Source organism: Hippoglossus stenolepis, chromosome 22 (genome assembly GCF_022539355.2).
Source record: "Hippoglossus stenolepis isolate QCI-W04-F060 chromosome 22, HSTE1.2, whole genome shotgun sequence".
Taxonomy (NCBI): Eukaryota; Metazoa; Chordata; class Actinopteri; order Pleuronectiformes; family Pleuronectidae; genus Hippoglossus; species Hippoglossus stenolepis.
Genome location: NC_061504.1, coordinates 6,794,288 through 6,817,536, shown reverse-complemented (window position 1 = coordinate 6,817,536; position 23,249 = coordinate 6,794,288). Strand labels below are relative to the sequence as shown.

Sequence of the window (23,249 nt, the reverse complement as noted above, 5' to 3'; positions counted from 1 at the left end):
ATAAAAAAAGAAAGAAGCATAAAAATTCATATGAGCATGTTTTGTGACTCACTCGGAGGCAGTAAACAGTTGGCTGCTGTTGGTGGCCAGGCCATTAATGGGACTGTCGTGTCCCCGGACCTCGCCCAGGGGTGCTAGTGTATTGGCGTGCCAGAGGCGCAGGAGCCCTCCCCTGCATCCGCTGAGCAGCACCGGGGAGCCCGGCACCACGCCCAGAGCGCTAACCCAGTCTGCCTGAGCGCTGGCCGACTGCTGGAGGAAACAGCAGAGCACAGTTATTCAGAGGACATTTGGCTTTTTATTTCTTTAGAAATCTGAATATATAAAAGGTTTTAAATCTGGGGACGTCAAGCTTGATGGAGAGCGGATCCCCGAGGGTTATATCAGTTTACCTGTAGCAGCTGTTTACTTGCTAAGTCCCACTTTTTGATGTAATAGTCCCTGGAGCCGCTGTAGAAGACATCTCTGTGCATGGCTAAGGACTCCACGCCATCCTGATGAGTGGGCTCAAACGTGTGGCAGGAGCTGATGCTGCCCTGAGCCCCTTCTGCCACCTCAAACATCTGGAGGAAGAAGCACATGTGCCCTCTATGCATAAGCTGTTTTCAGACATGAACTCCAGAAAATGTCCAGAGGATTTACATAACGTAAACATTTCGCTGCGGAAATCACAGTGTTTTTGCTTAGAGCATGTTGACATCGGCGTAGGCTATTATCACATCTTCGTCTACAGCTCCTCTTCTTCATACTGAGATATTTGTATTCTTCCACTTATGCTTGCGTTGCATGTTAGAAACATTATCAACACGCCCACTTGCCTTCTGTGAATTAGCTGCTATAGTATATTTTTACTGCGTAAATAAGAGTGGGTATTAATTTCAGAGGAGCAGACATAAGGGGAGAGTCAATTCATCCACACACATAATAGACAAGACTAATCTTCAAATCTAAAAATCAGTTTAAAGTTGAGAAAATACACTGAAATAAAAATATGTCACATTATAAAATGCCTACTAAAGGATGTATAAGGTTAAAGTGCAAATGCATTCATCAATGTTAACTGGCCATCCCTTGCACTACTACTGTTAACCAGTCTGATGGAATCTGGAAAACTTCTTGCTATTAGTAATAGCAAACTTCTTGCTATTACATTAACATACAGGCAATCTAAAATTAATTCCTGATGGCAGCAGCTGAAAGTCATAGACGAAGTATGGAGTCACTGATAATCTTATATGACTTTTTAAGGACTGGTTTGGAATGAAGCTGCACGAGAGATCTTTGTGTTTGCCCCAAAATGTTTGAGCTGAGATTCCAGCACCCTTGTTCTTGAGAGATTTAAACCAGTAAATAATTGAAAAGGTTAAAATACTTTAAATAAAGGAAAAATAAAACACTAATGTCAGTATATGTGATTGCTGCTGTGTGTGTCTCTTACTTTAACATGATGGTCTTTGGATCCAGTGAGCACAACATCCTGTCCGTTACCCAACTTATCAACAGTCAGACACATGACAGGTCCCAAATGTCCCGTCAGCTTCCCTGTGGACACAAACCTGAAGAAAGAGAGGGGGGAACATGAGATTAATTCTGTCTGCCTCTCAGAAATGGTTTGCACAGCTAAAACTAATCTAATCTGTGTTTAAACATACTTGCGGAGGTCCCACATGCGTACAGAGTTGCCTGCAGCAGCGTAAAGGAAGGAGCCAGACGGGTTGAGAGCGATCTGGTTGATCTGGCTCTCTCCTGGTGGGATGGTTAAACTCCTGGCTGAGGAACAGGTGTCGCCTGAACCCACCTGGCCTGAGGACCTGACACACACACACACACACACACACAACAGATCAGCATTAGAGGCACCACACTGACACAAGGTTTGAGCTGCGTGGATGTTAAAAGTCGGGGTGGTGCTCTTACGTAAGCGTGCGAATACACTTGGCAGAATCCCGAATGTCCCAGACTTTGATGTAAGCAGTGGAAACAGTGAAGACGAGACTAGATGAGTACCTGAAATATAACGACAAAACAAGGATAAATAAATAAATAATCAAAAGTACATTTAAGTGCATTTAGTTACAGTAAATACTACGGTTACTGCTGTTTAGCTTGCTGTGTACTCGTACCTGACTGAGACAACACTGCTGGGATGATCTGCAAGAGACATGATCTCCTGACCCGTCACCAAGTTCCAGACTTTACATGTGCGATCTGAAAATACACACACACACAAACACACACGTTAGACTGGGTGGATCAGTTTGAGAAAACATTTAAAGGTAGCATTTTTAAAGAAGGTAATAATGTTTCCTGGGTTGGAAACAATCATGGTTTTTACCCTTGGATCCCGTGAAGAGCAGATCATCAGTAGCATCCACACAGAGGACAGGCTTGGTGTGGCCCTCAGCTACGAACACACACTCAAGTTTGGCCCCCCGGCTGGTCATAGAGGCCGTCATGGGGTTGATCACACCCCTACAATACACATGATACAATCGAAACTGAACCTATTCAATTATTGTCTATAAAACAGTGCATTTAACTTTGTATTTAAAGTTAACATAGAATGAAATCAAATAAAAAGATGAGCTAATACCTATGGCCTTCAAATATAGGCGACTCGTCCAACCTGCAAAAAAAGTTAAAGTTAAAATCAGAGATTGTTAGGAGACAACACAAAAGAAAAGTCTAATGTCATGTTAGCAACTCGGTGAGGCTGTACTCTGTTAATGTTGCTAATGTAACTCTCACAATGACAATGCTAAGATGCAGTTTTTTGTCAGGGATAATGCATTATATAAACGCACAGCAGAAACTGATGGGAAAGTTATTAGTTTTGAAAGTAATCCAAATGTAAAGCGGATGGAATTTTCAAAAATCTTAACTGGGGTGAAACTCTGCATCAGTAGTAGAGTTTATCATGAGAGGGAAATTTACTTTTCAACAACCTGATAAAATGTTTTGATAAAAAGCCACCATCATTCCTTCATTTTACTGTAAAAACAGTTTATTGAATTTAACCCTCACCCTACTTCATGCATTTTAAATATGCTTGTTTCATGTATACGGTTTGCAGGAACATGCTCCTCCACCTATAAATAATTCCAATAAAAAACGGACAATGGCAATAATACTAGTGCCGCTACTAAACGGGACAGTATGGTGCTATTTAGGTGCAAAGCATTTGGACACACTGAATGGAAGTAAATATTGGAATGATCTACTACATATCCCACTTCGAAGACTCATCTCAAAAAATGTCCATGGCAAACCAGAGCTGTGACCACTTGACCACTACACCACTAATTTAGACTTGAATGTAATGAGTGTACTGGTGTCTGACTCACATTCTCTATTTTTTTAATCTGCCAAGGAACGAGAAGTGTAAATCAACATTATTGACTAATAATTCAAATAAAAGCCCAAATGTCAACCTAAAGGTCGCGCTAGAGAGAAAGTTATTAGAAATTCACTCTGTGAGTATAATGAATATGTGCGCCTTATTTTAAAGCGATTCATGTAGTAGTTGTCAAGGTGTTTTAGTCCAAACATATGCAGTGACCAACGCAGTGTCACGCCTCATGCATGACTATAAAACAAAAAGCTGTTGTGTTGATTACTGGTCATTTAAAATGACTTACAGTGAAACCAAACCTTTGGGTTTGGTTTCTGCTGTGCTGACAGGATGTGTGTGTGCAGGTGCTGGGATGTGTGTTGCTGTCAATCCTTTGTCTGGCATCTTCCTTCGGTTGAGGGGCGAGCGCTCCAGTTGCCTCCTCTCTGTCCCTGTTGGTGACCTGGACCCAGATCTACAGTAACGGATAAAGGAATTTGCTCAAGGGTACTTTGGCAGGGTATTTGGCATTGCTGACTAAATAATAAAGTAGACACACCACATTTCAGAGCAGAGCTCCTGAGATATGGTATTTGTTAAATGTGGAGAAATCCTGCCTTTAACACTTACATGCCAGCTGGCCTGGCAGACGGTGCAGATGGGGTTTGCTCGCGGTCAGGGGTTTGACCGCCCGCACGACCCTGAATGTCCACCGGCCCTTCCAGACTTTCTGTAAGGGGCAGCAAGGGGGCCGAGAAGTCTCCGGTGGGAGATTCATGGGACAGATCCCCACTGCTGGCGTAGAGCAGCTCCATCTGCGTAGTGGTCCGCCTGCGAGCCTGAGGGGAGCAGGGGACGTTTGAGCTGACTCACAAGTTTATGGACCAGTTAGTAATTATTCCAAATCCTAAAAATAAACACTGTGGAGTGGCAAACAGGGAGTAAACTGTTTTACCGAAAAGACATTCATCTGTAATCTCAAACCTGGAGAAACACGCCGTACAGTACCTTATTCCTCGGTCTGGATTCACCACATAACTTCAACAGATCCGATGCAAGTGAACTGCAACATAGTCAGGACATTTTATACAGTTATGCTAACTCTTACAGAATTAATAACAAAACACATTTTTACAACATGTTGTCAAATTTTACTTTTGTGCATCAGATAGGCTACACAGAAAATACGTCGGTTCTAAATGAAATCTAATATTACTGAAAATAGTAATTGGTGGGTGTTAGAACTACTACTATGCTGCTCTCAGAACTGTTTTTTTTAAATTTGTTTCCAAAACTTTTTTATCTTGCAGTTACAGCCACTGTAGCCTCCTTAGCACCCCTACTTGATTTTAAGGCCCTTTAAATTACTTACACATAATGGTCTGACTCCTCAGTATATTGCAGATCTTTTATCCTCATATAACCCTACTCGCACTTTGAGATCATCACCGTTCCAGATTCTCGGCTACAGACTAAGGGGGACGGAGCTTTTGAAATAAGAGCTCAGGGGCTCTGGGACACCTGTGGAAATACGACAGGCTGATCAGTAGCTTCTTTTAAATGAAATATTTAAACATAATTTAATTGCACCGCATTCCCTGATTTTACCTAATTCTATTTTCTATTATTGTAATGGACGGTCATGCTTAAATTTCTCTCACACATTTATTCTTTTATGACATTTTGAATAATGTATCTTTGAGAGACTGCTATATAAATAAAGATACAATTATGAATTAATTCCAGTGGTTTGATCAGCTGTAATAAGGTCGGGTCTTTTCTTGATGTTGTTATGTAATTTAGATCCTCTGTGAATGATATTAAACATTTACTGTCCTTGAGTTTTGCTCCAATACATCTTTTTCACCATGATGTTTTTCACTGTGAGAAAAACTTTTTCCTGTATTAAACCATTACGAATCCACAGAAATACAGTACATGAAAGCACATTTAAAGCCTAACATACTCTTTACTCTTTTAATATAATGTGGCTTTTTCACAGGACACATTCTGACTTAGCATAGCAGAGAAAGCAATGATAAAGTGTCCCAGCTGACTGAGCAGGCATGTGTAACAACACGCCTGAACTAGTTTTATTAATTTCACCCAAGGTTTTCCTGCTACGACATGAAAAATACCCCTGCATTTTAAAAGTGTTTTTATGTCAAGCAGAAAGAAAAATGGTATTTACCTGCCCTCTGTGGCAGGGCTGGGTGTAGACTCATCACTACTGCTGTCATCTCCATTTTCTGCACTTCGGGAAACACACACACACACACACACACACACACACACACACACACACACACACACACACACACACACACACACACACACACACACACACACACACACACACACACACACACACACACACACACACACACACACACACACACACACGGTTCAAGGATTTGGCTACATTTTCTAATGAGCAAACGATGTGTCCATTTATAAGACCACATATTGCAGCAAATAGCAATATTGGTATCACAGTTCAGCAGTGTATAACAAGGTCACTGGGTTTAGTTTAGATACATGGGGGCAGTCAGGAGTCATTAGTGTACAGTAATACCACAGTGCAGCTACAGTGCTGGAGTATTGCGGTTACAAAAAACCAAGATGGCGCTGAACAAAATGCTAAACTTGAGGCTTCGCCAAGTGGGTTGTCGGTTGATATCGCCATCTGTACTGAAGACCAAAGGTTATATAAAACATCCAGGGCTTTTTGGTGGTCCCTCTGCAAGATGGCGACCAGCGAGGGTGAGGTATGGTTTTACACACAACTTTTATTTGACCGTTGTGAGTGCACTATTGGGGTATTTTGAACGTCGCCATATTTGTCTGTGTGAACGCACTGTTGCACTCAAAATGTGGAAGTACACGATCTGAGACACAGCATCTGCATAAAGGGATAATTGAGAAAGCAGAGAAGAGACAGATGGCTACAAACACATGAACGTAGACACACAAACTGTCATGTACACACAACTTCAATGTTCACTTCTGCTGCAGTGTGGGTTTTTACTGCTGTTCAGTTTTAGTAACAACAGCTTGATTAAATGGGACTGACTAGCAGATGGGGTCACGGAGGGAGGGGACTTAACACAACACGCCATGCACGTCACTGCATTACAGCGTTACTTCTGCTTGGTTAGTTTAAAAAAAGAAGTTGGCTGATGCACACCGCAAGATTCCTTCATATACTGAAGAAACACAATGGATATTTGGCTTTTTAATCAAAGTTGCTCAATTTTAGAATAATCAAACGTCAAATTTTCTTATTTTCCCAAAAACTTTGTAATCAAGTGACATATTGTACAAATAGATTTTTTTTGGTGCTTTTTTTGAAAGCAAGATGAAAATGGTTGAGTACAGTTAATATTATGTGTAAATACATCAATTTGGTTGCAGAATAACAAGTAGCTCTTGGGCCTATCCGACAAAAAACACCTAAATAATCTACGGTGCACTCAGGGACGCTGGAAGTCAGTCAGAGTTGGTGGGTGCTGAGAGAAAGTCAATAAAATAACATTAAAAGCAGCGTTGCAACAAAATTCATGATTTTTATATCAATTTGAATGGCCAAAGAGTTTAGATGACTTTTAGAACATTTCACACAACAGCAGGGAGGAAACTCTGCTTTAGGACTATTAAAGAATTCAGATTTGTTTTTGAGACATGCCAAACCCACAATTAACCCATACGTTTTTTGTTGCCCTGCAGCCCCACTTCCAGCGTCCTCGATCCACGGTCAAAATATTTCCATTTGACCAACTGGCTCAGTTACTCTATCTCTCTTCTCTCCTCTTGCGGGAGTAAATCCAGAGGGGAAATGTTGCGGTGTGCATGTGCCACGCTCTCTGAGAGACACGGTTACGTCTCTGTGCATCTCGTACTCACCTGGCGACAGGTAACCCAACTCTGAGTTCACACCAAACACAACAGAAGAAACAAGCAGAAACCAAATCAAAATCCAACCCAAAAAAATGAGAAAAGGCGGCCATATTCTATATTTGACAGGCTCAATGTGTTCATTCACCGAAAATTGTATCAGTGAGAAAGTACGAAATCTCAGAAAGGAAACTGGAGCCTGTAAAATAAATTGTAGCCACATGCTGAAAGGAAAGAGGCACGGAAAGGCGATTGTGCTCGTCATGCAGTCCAGTTTTGATGTGGTCAGCGTTTCCCACCTTGCAGAGCGCTGCCCAGCAGGGCGTCCAGCTCCGGGTTGATCTCAGCTTTCTCTTTCAGCATGTGGAACAGCAGCTGGTTCTGGGTGGCGCTGTTGATCTCCGTCTGCTTCAGCCTCCCCTCCATGACCTTCAGCTGGGAATCCTTCTGCGCTGCCTGCAGACCCTGGCGATGCACAAACACACAGCGGACGGGGCAAAGTTATTTTTCAGTGCTTGTATATCTTAGAAACATAATGAAGGCTCCACGTTCACCATGTTGTTTTAATTACTTCCACTGCTTCCGTCGATCCGGGCCATTGAACCACATTTCCCCACCGGAGCAATTGGGTATCATCAAATCTAATTTTATCTAATCTAATTGAAACCTAATTCAAACAAGTCGTTCGATTTAAGGTCTCATTGAACTCAAGCTTGGAGAAGTTGCTATGAGGAGAACGACAGATAAACACGTTGCCACGACAACCTGAGAATAACCATTAGCTTTAAAATACAATGTGGTACAGTTATTTTAAATATGGCTGTATCATAAATAATAAAAAAAGCAGTACATCATGTTAGATTACAATGCTGGGGGAGCGGGTGCAAAACTCACAATGACTCATAAAAGGTAAAAACAAAGTTGTTTAAATGAGAGTAACAGAGACTTTACCTCTCGTCAGCACGTGAACACAAAGACACATGATAACAGTAAGTCAGTGAGAGGAGTAGGTACCTTATTGATGGCCATCGTCATGAAATGGTCCAGCAGGAAGCGAGCCTCGGATAAGTTACAGGAGCTGATCACAGCCGTGACGTCCACAGTGTCTCCTTCCTCCTGCAGCCCAGAGTCATAATAACTTAATCATTCAAATGTCACTGTAGAGTCCCTGGACAATGTGTTTAGCTGTTGTGCAACAGGTGCAATTCTCATTTTCTATCTGCGCCATCTCAGCGTCTTCTACGTGAAATCTTGTTTACACTGTATATTCAATTCAATTATATTTGTATAGCGCTCATATATCATAACATACATTATCTCAGGGCAGAGGCCTTATAATATTATAGAAAAACAGTTTCCACAATGAGCAATGCTGCATTCTGTTTACATTGAATATACAATTTCTATTATTTATATCTCCTTGTGTTTATATTGCATGTTTGCTATATATTACTTTTTTATTGATGTTTCTTATTTCATACTCTCCCATTTGCAACTGTAACACAGCAAATGTCCCTATAGTGGGACTCATAAAGATTATCTTATCTTCTTATTTATAGGAATAGTTTGAGATTTTGGAAAAATGCACTACTTTGCTTACTTGCCAAGAGTTCGACAAAATAATTTGAGACTACTGTTATATTTCCAAGTTAAATATAAGGCTACCAGCAGATATTGTACTGTATGAATACTACCAACTCTGAACCATATTTTCAGTCATACCAACATTTAGAAAGTTCCTTTTTATATATATATATTATTATTAAAATACTTTAATACTTTTATATTGCACAGAGTTGATGGCATTTTAGTTATAAAGTATCATGAGTGCCAAGGATGAATCGGACATTTCTCCTGATGTTCTCTCACCTTGGCCTCCTCCATCTGCATGATGTTGGCCTGGCAGTCGGCGATGCTGTCGTTGATGTAGTCGATGTTGGCGCTCAGAGACTCCAGCTCCTCGTTCAGGGAGGCTAGGGAGCGGTCAGCGTCTGCACCGTCCACCGCCATCTTCTCTCTCTTTCTGGACACTCGCTCCCTCCGTCTGGTCAGCTCCTCGCGTTTCTGCGATGGTGGGGGAGTTAACGGAGAGGAAGGGAAGGGAGAGGGGAACAAAACAGAATTGGTTTATTTTCCAGGACAGGAAACAAGTAAATTCTTCCTTTATAGGCTTGTTTTCTTCGTTCATGTCCAATAACAACTCAGCGTTACCTTTAGCAGGCGGTTCATATCTATCTCCATGTTAGAGATGGTCATCCTCTGCATGATGATGTCACTGACACGTCTCTCCAGTGACTGCCATTTGGTCCTTGCTGTCCTGTTAACGTAGATGCTTCCCATCCGCACTGGGGAACTCCTTAAGAAGAAAACATTGCAGTTTTATGTTAAAATACACACTCGACTGTTTTAAACACACCACTTCACACATACTGTCCACATCTGATGTTATACCTGGCTCCATTGGATTGTGACGCTCCAGAGGTCTGCAGCCTCCCCGGTGTGGCTCGATATGACGGCTCCTGCGGAGGCTCAGGTAAGTTCACCTTCCTGTTCACCTTTCCAGACACGGGCCTCACCTGCCGCCTGAGAGCTGTCACCTGACAGAGATCAATAAACAGTCACTAATTCTGCACATGAGAGTATAAACAAAATAAATATATTATCAACAGATTCATTTCCAAACCATTCCTGAGTGTCTTACCTCCTCGTTCTTTCTGCGTAAAATCAACTCCTGTTGTCTCTTCTGCGCCTCCAGCTGCCTCAGTTGGAGCTGTGTGGGAAAATTTGATATGAAGACAAAACTTGATTCATGGTCATTTGTGATTTTGAGCCTTTGATCATCAACATCAACAAAATAACTTTTCTACTTTCCAAAATATTTTTCCCGACACAATCATATTTGAATGTGTTTTTTCAGCCTAGAAAGTTGGAGATGAGGTGGATTTAGTTTGAATAAACTTCTGCTTATCAGTTACATAAATGATAAAAATTTAAGTAATGATACAATTAGAAATAAAAAGGTCTGAGAGAGTGTTTCCATCCCTCGTACCTCTGCTCTGCGCTGGTCTTTCTTCAGAGAGGCGATCTCCCTGTTCCTCCTGCACTCTGAGGCCCTGTTCCTCTCCTGCTGCTCCTTCATCTGACGCATCAGCACCACCTGGTGGACACACACACACACACAACATGGCAGGAGATATAATCAGCTCTGAAACAAGACAGTAAAAAAGAAAGAAAGAGGCTGTTAAATATAAAAACATACCTTGGTCTTCTTCATCTCGGTCACGTCCTGCTGGAGTTTCCTGAGCTGCTTCTCATACTGCGACTGGTTCTTCAGCAGCCGAGCATGCTCCTTCTGAGCCGACTGGAGCTTCTGCAGCTCTTTGTTCATGGAGCTCAGCTTCTTCTCGTACTCGGTTTTGATTTTCTTGGCCTTCTCCTCGGTACCCGACTCCACCGAACCTGCAGAGGAACAAAGGGAAAAGATGAAGTGACTTTTAAATTGAATTGATTGTGTATTTAGGTGCCAACTACAGCTAAAGCCAAGTATCTAAGTGAACGTGTGTCTTACCCATGTTGTGCAGCACCTTGTCCCGCTCCAGCTGCGTGTCTCTGATCTTGTTATGCAGCATCGTCAGCTTCTGCTCGTATTGCTGCTTGAGCGTGTGCAGACGCCGCTGGCTGTTCTCCAGCTCGTCGATCAGCTTTTGCTTGATGGCGATTTCGCAGGTGATGTTGGCCAGGTCGGCCTGGACGTTTTCTGCACACAAACACACACCCTTAGAGCTTGATGCCTTCCTATAAAGAATCCTATAAAGAAAAGAGGCCGTACATCATGACCTTATGTTTACCTTTCTCCTCCAGCTCCTCAGAGTCAGACTCATCGGACGTCTCCTCTCCCACCATCTCAAAGTCCTCCTCCTCTCCGTCGGCCTCCTCGCCTTCTTCGTGATCGCTGCCCTCCTTGTGACGCAACGGTACACACAGGATGAGGACAACAAAATAAACACAGAGTAATGTGTTATAAACTAAAATCTTTATTTCGCAACCTACCACCTCTGCCTCCTCATTTCCTCGCTCCTGGTCATTGTCGGGGCCTTCTTCTTTGATGACGCTGAAGGAGGAAAAAAATTAAAGCATTAATGCTGTAGGTCTGACTTAGATTAACAGCATTTTTAAATATAACAATGGGTAAAGGTCACATGCAAATGATGACACACTTCACTGGATCAGGAGCAGATGTGGAATCAATGACGATTAATGAATGATTTCACTGTGATTGCATGGGGAGGAAGATTCATGATACACAGGGAAGAATAACAGGATTAAATGATGATGATTCACAGTAATTACAAACTAATTTCACTGTAGGAAGTTCTACCACACACTGCTAAGATCTGCTGAAGAAATACATCAGATATGACTTAAAAACAAGTCAATGCTTTCCCCGAATCCACTCAATTTTAAATTTACTGACAAGGACGCTGGAAGTGAGGGGGCTGCAAGGCAAACTTTTCTAAAATTCACTGTAAGAAGCTTTCATTAAATTTTCTATAGTTCTACAGTTTGAGAGTTTGAGAATAGTAACCGGTCTAACGTTATAATAATAATATAACGGTTTTTCTATAGGGCTGTTTAAAAAAAAGAGGTGTTACAAAGTGACAGTCATAGAAAAAACAGATTGCACTCAGTAATGTAATAGGACTAAATATATATATTTTTAAACAACAATAAGAACAGTAAGAAACAATAAAATAGAAATATAAAAAGAAAACAAAAAAACATTTTAATGATAAAAATGTCTCTACAGTGTAGGAGCTTAAAAAAAAAAAAAGCATGATCCTTTTTTAAGCATGGATTGTGGGACTTTTAACAACATCAACCCATTTTTATATAATATTTTATAATTTTGTATTTTTCATAATTTTTGATTTAATATTAGAACATTCAATTTATTTTCAGTGGAGCCTATTGTGTTTGGTAATAGTGCGTTGAATATGTCTCAAATAGTCAGGTCTGCTGATTGTTTGCTTTTCTAAAACTGGTATAATTTGTTGTTGGTCATTCAAATCAATAGGAATAGACATTATACAGTATATATCTCAGCACCCCCAAATCTGCCTGGCTTCCAGCTTCCCTTGTAACTGATAATATCTGATCAGTATCTCGCAGTGTGTGATAAAAACAGGGGGTTATAAAAGGAAAAAGGTAGAGCTTGGGTTAGAGATCTGCGTCCCCCCCAGGAGTGAAAACCAGCTGTAGGTGCAGAAGAAGTTAGAGATTAGTTCATTGGGGAAGAATCAACTGAAATCCTTTCAACACTTGGTGCATTTCAAGGACATGAAGTGCACCGCTGGTCCAAACCAGCTGGTGGTTGAATGGATTTCAGATTATGTGTATTTGACCCAATCCTGGATGAGGACGTGGCAAACCTGGCCTGTTCAACATCTTGGTGGTGATGCTCTTCGTGTCGCCTCAGCCTTCAGAGAGGGATGAGGAGGGTGAGGTGTGGAGGAGAGGAGGAGGTAGAGGTGGGGAAGACGGGTCGTGGAAGATAACGGAGCAAGTGAGGGAATATTGCAAGATGGGAGAGAGGCAGTGAGTGAGATAGAGCGCAAGAGAAATACAGTGCGTTCAAATGACGACATCTGTGTGTGGAGATGTAGATGACAAAGACAGATTTCACAGACTTAGCCCGAAAACAGACAAACATCAAGACCCTGGCATTTTAGTTTCAATGATTCTGATTCTGATTCCCCTCCATATAATGTTATAAGCCTTAATGCAAGTGTGATTGTCTTTGGCAGCGTTAATACGACCACTGCACTGAATTTCATATCAAACTACACAATACCTCTTCTTCTTCTTCCTCTCCTTCTTCTTGAGTTTCTCCAAGTCCTTCTTGGCCATCGTGATGACGTCGCTGGCCTCGTTCTCAGGGGCGAGCATGGCCGAGGAGAAGGAGCCGGGGCCTCCGTACAGCGAGGAGCGAGTGGAGGCTCGGGACAGGTTCTTCCTGAGGTTCTCGTTCACGGCCTCGCTTTCAAGAAGTTTAGCTCTGAGGGAGGCCAAAATTATTATCAACAAGCTATTCCAGTGCTATCAAACAGCAACTACGCCTGTAGACGTTAATATGAAGAAATCAGTAAGTAGTGTTGGCACTTGTTTTTAATGACGCTTAAAATAAAAGATAAAATACTAAAATAAAACAATGTCAAGATACATACCTGAGATCCTCGATTTCTTTGATGTAATTCTGAATCATGTTTCCGATTTCTTCATTACCTTCACCTACAAACAGAAGCATCACTTTAGCTTTATTCAATCAATCAATAGAACACTTTTTGTATAGCCCATGTTCACAAGTCACAATTGGACTGTATAGACTTGATTTGTAGAATGAACAGTAGCTACAAAAAAGTGTTTTTTTATTCTTTCAGTACACACACACACACACACACACACACACACACACACACACACACACACACACACACACACACACACACACACACACACACACACACACACACACACACACACACACACACACACACACAGTACACTGAGTAAACAAGACCATGGTTGACTCCGTTTAAACAGTACCATATTAGTATTGAAATAAATATGTTCAAAATGCTGAGGTTTATGTCCAGAATCTGACCCAAGGACAAAGGTATATAAATTAAACCAAACGTAAAAGTCAACTTTTTCAATATAAACATTTTTCAATGTTTCATTCTGGTGTCAGGTAAAAAAAAAACATTTTCATTGCTGCCAGGGAAGCTAAAAGTGTGATAGTTGAGGAATCACCTGTAAATTCAGCAATAACAACAACTACCTCTGTAAAAATAATACATCTTATTATCCTGGGTGATTCTCCAGAATAAGCAACAACCTCTCATAAGGTTGTCTGTAATGGTATATACCTGGCAGAAGTGAGTTAGGTCAAGTAATGCAGAACTACCATTTAGAATTAAATAAAGACATCAAGCTTTTTAAAATCTAGTCGCCACTTTTTTCCCTAACTCTACTGCCCAGCTACAGTGGTATAAATGGAAAAGTGCTTTTTGGATCTGCTGTGGCCCACCTGCTTTAGCCAGAGCCTGGTTGGCGTGGTCACTGAGGATCTGTGTGAGTCTGGCCTTCTGAGCGTCGATGGTCTCCTGCATGGCCTTCACCCTCACCCTCAGGTGGTTGTTCTCCGTCTGCAGCATTGAGTTCTCATGGACCAAGTCGTTGATGCCCTCCATCCCATCTTCACCCACCATTCGCTTTCCCTGGGACCCACACAGGCCAGTTAATATTATTATTATTTTTCTTTTCTTATTCCAGCCTCTATTCGCATGCTCTTACCGTCTTGTACTCCATCAGCTCCATCTGTAGCCGGGCTATATCGGTCCTCAGAGCGCTGATCTGCTGGCTGGCTCGGTCCTGGTTCACCGTCACCTTGTTCTTGATGTTCCGCGCCCGGTTAGCGTACTTCAGGCAGTTCAACGTCTCCATGAAGTCCCGATCCGACGGGCTTATGCAGGCGATCATCACAGTTTGACTGGAGAACACAGAGACGAGAAACGATGATCAGACCCAGTGGGTCATTATGAATTTGTATGGATGAATAAAACAAGGAAACAGATTTACAGGGCACATCTTCCATACTCAAATTTGAAATCATAATTTAATGTATCAGTGCCATAATTAGGCATTTAAAGATTGCTTGATAATGTAAGTATTTACCATTTTCCATATAATGTAAGAAAAACAAACGTGTGTCTTTTACTGATGTTTATGCCAAATTACGTAAGGAGTAATTTGGCAACTACTTGGTCCAAAAGTAGATCATCTCTCTTCTCTATGGTCTGACAGTATTTCATATATTCTTGTAATATTCACAGACCTGTTTCCACCGAGCGAGTCCTGCAGCAGCCGTGTCAGTTTGGAGTCTCTGTAAGGCACATGAGTGGAGCGTTTACTCCTGTCTCCCAGAGCACTGATGACGTTTCCCAGGGCGAGCTGGTGTCACAGACGACAGAAACGCAAAGAGGAGTGAGCGTTAGATAAGGTTTTTCAAAACGGCGGGACTGCAATGGGAAGGTTGTTAGTGAGAATGTCTAGACTGGCGAAAATAGAAAATAAACAATGCTTGTGTTAAATAAAAATAAAGAGTGCAATTCCTGTTTTGGCCACCTAGAGGCTCTAATGCTTCAGAAAAATAATCACCATGTTAGTGAACTCTGATAATGCAATTAAAAAATGACAGGTTTCTTCATGCATTATTACCCCAGTAAGGGGAAACTTTCTGATCGGTAATGTATCAATGCAACACTTAATTCTCATTTCAGAACTAGACGCTCTCTCAGTCCCCTCACCAGTCCACAGTTGATGGAGATGCCCTCTTTGGCTCGGTCTCCTGTGGCTCCGGTTCTCTTCAGTCTCTCGGAGCCAGCCAGGTCCACAAAGTGGAATTTGGCCGTCAGCGTCTCAAACTCATTGATATCTGAGTTGTTAGCTAGACGATTGTCCGTCACGTTATCCTGCAGGAGAATTAACAACAGTAAATACAATAAAGTACACGTTGCTTTTTTAGCTAGAGCTGTAATTTAAACTGGCACATCTGATGCTCCTTATTAGACGATGCCCACTGCTGTGTTTTAGAGCACTTACGTCATTATCTGGAGAGCAGACACGGACTTGGCACAGGTGGATGGTGAAGATGGCGTGCGAGCGTGAACTCTGGACGTTCATCTGGGTGCTGGCGGTGGTACGACACAGAGCGCCAAGCTTTAGACACTGAATCATCTGTTCGACGAGAGATGGAGGGGAGAAATAAATGATGACAAAAAGTTTATATTCTCATTTCAGGGGTATTTTTGGTTTGAGTTTCAACCTAATCAGGAAATCTGTGACATGATATTAGGATATAAACTGATGCATATAGAGCATAGGTTTAATTTACAACAATCACAGGGACAAAGAGAGAAGAAAATGAAATTGTCCCATCCGGGATAAATCACAGATCTTGTTATAATCAACTTTCACAAGGACTATTTCTTCAGCAGAAACGTACAGGAGTAAAACAGATTGAGTCATGTGGATTATCTGAATGGATCCCTGTGGATAAGGGAAATTGTTTATGTCTGAGAATAAATTACTAAATTATTTCTCAATGCCGTGAACAAAACTTTAGATTCAATTCACTGCCACAATATTAGGGTGGAGTCAGAAAACTTGGACATAAAATAATATAGTATAACATGTAACGCCATGGCTTAGTAAATATAGAAATTTGGTATTGGTCCAATATATAACTGCTGCGGGGACGTGGTGCGGTACTAAAGCTGACCTCAGCTGCAGAGGTCACGGTGCGGGTCGTGACCCCAACGGTGTAGATGCCCCCGTTGGCGTCCTCGTGGATTTTGATATTGGACCTCTGCTTCCGCGCCTCGATGTCTCGAGTGGAGTCGAACAAGTCCAGCACCTCTTCATTGTACAGCTGGAGAAAGAAAAAAACAAAACAGGAGGTGAACAAAGGGTGCTGCAGGGAAACTCATGAACTGATACATCATCAATACTATCATTGGTCTGTCGTTTACTGTCATCGCTTCCTGGCCTCGTCTTCTTCTCCCTCAGCTGCTTCCTCACCAGCTGCTAACAGCCGCAGTTAAAAATAAAGGTGGGACCCGGACCCTGCAGACACAGACTAATGACAGTTTAATGGCTGCAGGGTCACTTTAACAACCTGAACCCTTCACCCTCCGCCGACCTTTGACCTCTTACTGTTTGCATGTTCTGGATCCATCAAACTAATGGAGCTTAAGTCGACTGGACGTTTACGTTTAGACTGATGAATGCACCTTCATTTCAAGGTTTAAATCTCAGGAGATAATCAGACTTTCCGCTTGTGTGTTTTTTAATTTTCTGCACCTCCAGGAACTGCGCGTTGATCTTGAACTCGGGCACCGGCTTGCCCTGCTCGGTGGCGGCCTGTCTGCGCTCCTCAATCCCCCTGAACAGGTGGTTGACGGCCCGGGGAATGATACCCGGCTCGTCCTCGGCGATGTTGACGTTGAAGCCGGTTCCCATGGTGTAGGTCTTCCCCGAACCCGTCTGGATGCAGGGAGGAGGACAAGACACATGTTACTTCACATAATGGGGATAAAGTGTATTCCTGATCATATCATGTGTGTTTCTGGTGACATTTCATCTGTGTGTCTGTGTTGTGTTTCTGCACTAAATGGTACGATTTAGAGAAAAAAAACAAGTCTTCCTGACAAAAGGGAAGTATGGCATCACTGAAGGAAGGGGTAGAGGAGCAGCTCTGAGTAGTTTAGGGGGGTCAGAGGGGACCAGTTTGTTACCATGGTGTGGTCGCCATGGTAGCAAAAAGAGGAATGCAACATTGAACTCAGATCCACACATCACTCCACTCCTCCCCGCTGAAACGCCTGAAAGACACCCTGGCAGGAGTGTGTGTGTGTGTGTGAATGTGAATGAGTGTGTTTTTCTTCTTTATTGTATGAGATTGCACCTGTGTGATCATGTGTCTGCACATACTTCTGTCGTGCATGTGTGTGTGATGCCTCCACTGCACACCATGAAAGGCTCTTTGACAGGAACACAACGGCGGCAGGGACAATGCGAGGAGAGAATAACGGACAGAGAGAAGAGGAGCAGAGGGGAAGATTAAAAAAAGAGGGAAAGTTTAACTACTGTCGTTCGGCTCGAGAGTGTCAGCCGCAGCATGAGAGACACTGTGAGAGGGTGAACAGTCTCTTTTTTATGTGCTTAAAAGCTTGTTTAAAATGAAAGCAGTGAAGTATCCCAGCCTATTTTGGGCTGGCATGGCTCAGGAAGCAGAGCGGACGTGCATGAATTAGAGCTCGACCGACGTATCAGGTGGCCGATTGTATATGTTTGCAGATATGTGCCAATATATAGTTTTGTTTGACAGAATCAATAACAAATCAGAAAAGATGTGCATTTACAATTTGCATAAAGATATGTTTATTTTCTTTATTCAAGTTTTATACATTTGGTTGTTTTTGTGCTTTCTTTTCATTAATAGGTATATATAAAGAAGTTTATGGTTAAACTGTAAAATAAATGGGAACAAAGAACATTTGCCATAGCAGACTGTATACATCTTGATTTAGACCTCTGCTATACGTTAGCTATTTCAGGAGAGAACAGTAGTGTGGAGCTGTCAGTCGGCAGGTTACAGTCTCATCTGCTAAATGTCTCTCAAGTATGTTTTGATTTTGAGCTTCAGTTCTCAGCTCTGGTATGAGGTGAAGCAACTGGGATTTGATTGGGTAACTGCTCTGTTAGTGTCTCCCCCTCTCGGGCTTATCTATCAGGGCCGATATAAAGCAGGTCTGAACATGTCAGCTGATCGTGTATTGACAGAGCCTGTGTGGCTGTGAGGCTGCTCACTCCCTCTAATGATATGAGATGAAATCATCTCCATATCACAATCTTTGGATTGTGGACGCAGCTCCCTCCCCTCGAGCGGTGCAAAGTCAAAACGTGCACAAATTTGATTGTGTGTGTGTGTGTGTGTGTGTGTGTGTGTGTGTGTGTGTGTGTGTGTGTGTGTGTGTGTGTGGAACAACCTGTCCGTAAGCGAAGATGGTGGCGTTGTAGCCCTCTAAGCAGCCGTCGATGAGGCTCTCTGTGCAGTGGGTGTAGATGGTATCCTGCTGGGTGTCCATGTCGAAGACGTAGTCATAGGTGAAGGCCTTATCCTTACCCAGCATCACTTGGGGCTCGCCAGGCATCACGTACGTACAGATGTGGCATCCCTCGATCTTTTCTTTGGCCAGCTGAGGACGAATCCTGGTAGGAGAGACAAAGGGAGAAAGAAATGTCATAAGTGTGAAGGAAATATAACAGGGTGAAGGAATGAAGTGTTTTCTGGAGACGGATGACGTCTTAAGCAGAAGTATTTATTCTCAGTAGCGGATGCATCAGAGCTACTCTATTGGACAAATATCGAAACCTTGGTTCATGTCGCCAAACTATTGTTGTGTCTTCTGTTCCTGCAGAGATATTATGTACCGTCCTCCAGTTGTTATACATGTTGATTCCTAAATCCACCTTAGGCCTACGAATACTGCAATAGAGAAAACTGGACTCTGTATTACAACAAAAGCAAACACAACATTAAAACCCTAATAAAGGACTGACTGGCACTTAAAAATAGGATATTGACATTAAATGGCTTTAAGCTGTCCTGTTAAATTAAAGTACTAGATAAAATAGCTCCTGAGTGTCTCTCTATGTAGCACGTCCACAAAGCAAGCTCAGTCCTGAAACTTAAGATGGAATTTTAAGTTTCATTTTTTAAAGTCAGACATTTTCAACGCCCTTGTTTCTGTGGATGTGTGTTAGTGGGTGTGTAAGAAAGAGGCAGAGTGGAGCTGTCCGTACATGCATCAGCAGCCTGATCAAGAATTTGCCTTACGTGATTGATCATTACAGGTTTGATTGTTAAAAAAAAAAGAGCTGCAGATGAGTGCGACTGCTGTGCAAAGTGTGTGTGGGTGTGTGTGTGTGTGTAGGACCATGCAGTGCCAGTGCACTGTACAGTGCCCTCACTGTTCATGGGGTGAGAGAGAGAGAGAGAGTGAGAGAGCTCTGGGTAAACAGTCCCACCCTGGATTTCATTAAGGAATCGCTTATGTTTGTTTTAGAGCAGAGAAAACACACTGTTATGACATCATTTCCTCCCAAGATGCCCCTGTGCCTCTCTTCACTGCACTCACTGTCCGACTGGAGAGGAAGTGGAAATATGGGAGGCAGAACAGGGAAATATATGAGGATTTTACAGGGAAATAAACAGTAAAATGTTTGAGATAACACTGAAATAATGATAATATTGAATAATATTGGAAAGGTATTTGAAAAGAAAGAAATACTGGAAATGTCCTTTTGTATGGATTAGATTAATTTCTGCTAGGCTACAGTCTAAATTAACCCAGATTAACTTCAGACACCAGAGAATCTCAGAAGAACCTTTTTATAAATGGCTGCTATTGTTGCTCTCTGCTAGCAGGCATTAACTTCGAGTGTGTGTGCGTGAGTGTGAGTGTGAGCGTGAGCGTGAGAGAGAGGGGATGTGGCGTTTTGAATGCAGTTTGCATTCTGTATGCGATACTTGTGTGTGCTCATTGCGTGTGCATGTGTTTCCATTAAAAGACTGTCCCATTTGTCACAGCAAGAGTCTATGGAACGTCTGAATGGCTTGTAAACACATTCAGAGGGTAACGGAGGGAGTGACACACACATAAAAAGCACAAGAGGTGTAGTAACAGCAAACAACCACAGAGGTGTCATTGTGTGTGTGCGTGCGTGCGTGCGCGCGACATCAGATCCCAGCTATTTAGCAGACGCTCTCTGGGATTACAGGCCGCCTGATGCAGGTTTGAGGAGAAACACAAACCTTCCTGCAGTAACTGAACACCTACGGAGGACTAGCTCTGTCAGCTTCTGTTGTGGAGCAGCAGGACAACACAATGTCCAATAGAAATGGCAGTTTACACGATGGAAGATGTGTGTTATGTGCGCATTAGCTTTTATTATTGATAGTTGAAGCTGTCAAAATGTAAAATACATACATATTACGTAGAGAATCCTTTAACAACTATAGGGGCAGTAGTGTGTGGTTCTTCTATTGTCTATACAGTTGATCCTGTAACGGTCAGCGAGTCTTAATGTAGCCGAGGGGAGGCTGGAGCCAATACCAGCTAACATGGGATGAGAGGCGAGGTACAGTTCCCCAGCCAATCACAGGGCCAACATACAGAGACAAACAACCTATAGGCAATTTTCGAGTCTCCAATCAACGTAACCTGCATGACACAGAGAAAGATCCCTTGATGTAAGGTGACAGTGCTAACCACTGTACCACCACACGACCCCAATCATACCATTATTTTGAAAATCCTACCCCAGTGAGTTGTCAGTGAAGGAGAGTTTATTTATTTTATTAAGAATGAGGGAAAAAAACGAAAGATTGTTGTTTTTCATTTAAAGTCTGTCCAGTTTGGAGCCAGTTAACTGAGTCATGGTTTTCAGACTCTTACACTTCAAGGACCCCTTAAGTGACACAAACTAAACCACGGACTTCCACTCTACAAGCTTTTGGGGTTTAGTTGTTTTATTACAAGACATGTATGAAATTCAGGACCAAATTAGTCAGTGAGTTACTTATGGATGAAATTATAGTGAAAAATAAATTATCCCTATTTTTGCCGGGGCCCCCCCCGGAGCCCCTCAAAGACCCCCTTAGAAAATCATTCGGATTCTGTGGATATTATTGACGACTGGATTATTTAATGTAATGTGGATTATTATAACATTATACATGAGAAAATAGGTTTCAAATTAAAAGGGAGCAGACTTTGAGGTTGTGGCTGAAAGGAAAACGCTGCATAACTGAGAAGAAGAATAAGAAGAACTGCACACACTGCCAAGACACAATGACTGGCTCCATTGCTAATATAACAACATTGATTGGTGCTGCTTTAGGTTTGTCGTAAATGCTCATTAATCTGTGTGCACGGTGATAGAGATTAGGAGAAACTGATGTCAGTGTTACAGTCAGAGGCTTCCGGTCATCTGAGGTCATCAGACTTAATGGTAGCATGGTTTAAGAGTCAATCTGCATTAATCCCTTTGGCCACTTTCCCAAAACTCGAGTCATTTCTGTAATCCCACATAACAATGGAGGCACTCACTGCTACTTACAGCAAGGGTTTAAAGTCACTGGGTTATTGTTCACTTTGAGAGTTTGCAATAAGTGTAACAAAATAGATGTCAAATTTAGAAAATGTCTGATTCAGTGAAAATACCCTGATGGCACTCAATAGCTGCTGAATGGAACTAAATCAAGTCTGTATCACTGCAGCCCCTTTCAGAATAAATGTCAAGTCTATCTGATTGTGTTCGTCTCCACAAAGCAGTGATCGGGTTCTACGACATCCCCAGGGTCGTCCATTCATAAAGGAACAATGGATTGGCCCGAGAGGGAAAGATATGTCTGACAAAATGTCAGCAGAGAGAGACATAAAGAGAAAGAGAGGGACACAGTAGAGACATGATGTGAAAATCCCAGACCAAAACGACGATGGCAGAGACATTATCCAGTTGTACAGACCTAGTCTGCGTATTGATGGACGTTCACATAATAAACCATCAGAGAACTATTTGTGCCTTTTGTTTTCTTAACCCTACAACGTATTTAAAAAATAAAAAAAAGGGACAAATTTTAAGATTTACCTCTCAAATTAATTGTGACCCTTCTGACTAATTTATTTTTCCGCGAGATATTGTTCCAAAAATGCTGTCATGCTCACAACTGCAATGCGAACATGTTATTGTTGGATCTTATGGCAACAACATTCATAGAATCACTTCCTCTTTAGCAAGTTGTCTTCAAATTAAAAACACAGCATTCGTTTTGTTGCTGCAATGCTTTATATGGAGCTGAATTGCAGAGCTGTTATTTTGAAAAGATTGTGTCAATTGCCTAGAAGACATGTAATGTATGAACTAGTAGGACAGAAGACATATATATATATATATCCAAATATCATATTTGTATTTCATGGGTAAAACCTGCAAAACTCCAGCCTCGTGCCAACTACTGCTATCTTGCATTATTCGATTTCTGATGGTGTGTCACAGATCTCAAATAGATAGAGTTCATGTTTCTTAGCCTCGGTGTACATGATGTTCGAGTACTGTGGAACAACGGACCTCTATTTTGATTATATTCTTGGGTGTGTATATATTCACAACTCACACGAGCTCTGGCATCAAACACCTCACTTAAACACAAACAGGTGAGGGATAAGCAAGGTGTGAAGAACGTCCCGCTGCTGTATTATTAGTATGACTGACTGACTGACTTCAGCTGTGATTAGGATCTAGCAGGCTTCGGTCTGTGGTTCAACCCAAAACACTTTTTTTCCTGGTGGCTGAATAAGGGCTGCCCTTCAGCGCTGCGGAGACTTACAGCACTAAT

General features: G+C 42.1%; 1 protein-coding gene across 5 annotated transcripts in view; it reads right to left on the bottom strand.

Annotated features, from left to right (window-relative positions):
• Positions 1-23,249, bottom strand: part of LOC118101883 (kinesin-like protein KIF21A) — a 34,395-nt gene that overhangs the window by 3,131 nt on the left and 8,015 nt on the right. Inside the window, exons 2-36 of one of the 5 annotated variants that reach the window (XM_035147931.2) lie at positions 18,835-19,057; positions 17,147-17,329; positions 16,566-16,715; positions 15,887-16,021; positions 15,592-15,756; positions 15,120-15,235; positions 14,579-14,774; positions 14,313-14,502; positions 13,450-13,513; positions 13,077-13,280; positions 12,655-12,702; positions 11,276-11,336; positions 11,074-11,185; positions 10,794-10,982; positions 10,485-10,684; positions 10,275-10,382; positions 9,927-9,995; positions 9,677-9,822; positions 9,437-9,581; positions 9,095-9,289; positions 8,240-8,341; positions 7,525-7,690; positions 7,235-7,255; positions 5,523-5,580; positions 4,340-4,394; positions 3,962-4,170; positions 3,639-3,806; positions 2,594-2,626; positions 2,336-2,472; positions 2,124-2,208; positions 1,918-2,007; positions 1,653-1,811; positions 1,439-1,556; positions 393-563; positions 53-252 (exon numbers count right to left, since the gene is read on the bottom strand). In XM_035147931.2, the coding sequence (XP_035003822.2) occupies positions 53-252; positions 393-563; positions 1,439-1,556; positions 1,653-1,811; positions 1,918-2,007; positions 2,124-2,208; positions 2,336-2,472; positions 2,594-2,626; positions 3,639-3,806; positions 3,962-4,170; positions 4,340-4,394; positions 5,523-5,580; positions 7,235-7,255; positions 7,525-7,690; positions 8,240-8,341; positions 9,095-9,289; positions 9,437-9,581; positions 9,677-9,822; positions 9,927-9,995; positions 10,275-10,382; positions 10,485-10,684; positions 10,794-10,982; positions 11,074-11,185; positions 11,276-11,336; positions 12,655-12,702; positions 13,077-13,280; positions 13,450-13,513; positions 14,313-14,502; positions 14,579-14,774; positions 15,120-15,235; positions 15,592-15,756; positions 15,887-16,021; positions 16,566-16,715; positions 17,147-17,329; positions 18,835-19,057 (4,671 nt within the window). The remainder of the gene's footprint in view (positions 1-52; positions 253-392; positions 564-1,438; positions 1,557-1,652; positions 1,812-1,917; positions 2,008-2,123; positions 2,209-2,335; positions 2,473-2,593; positions 2,627-3,638; positions 3,807-3,961; positions 4,171-4,339; positions 4,395-5,522; positions 5,581-7,234; positions 7,256-7,524; positions 7,691-8,239; positions 8,342-9,094; positions 9,290-9,436; positions 9,582-9,676; positions 9,823-9,926; positions 9,996-10,274; positions 10,383-10,484; positions 10,685-10,793; positions 10,983-11,073; positions 11,186-11,275; positions 11,337-12,654; positions 12,703-13,076; positions 13,281-13,449; positions 13,514-14,312; positions 14,503-14,578; positions 14,775-15,119; positions 15,236-15,591; positions 15,757-15,886; positions 16,022-16,565; positions 16,716-17,146; positions 17,330-18,834; positions 19,058-23,249) is intronic. The other 4 variants (XM_035147932.2, XM_035147933.2, XM_035147934.2 and 1 more) reach the window with 4 other exon arrangements.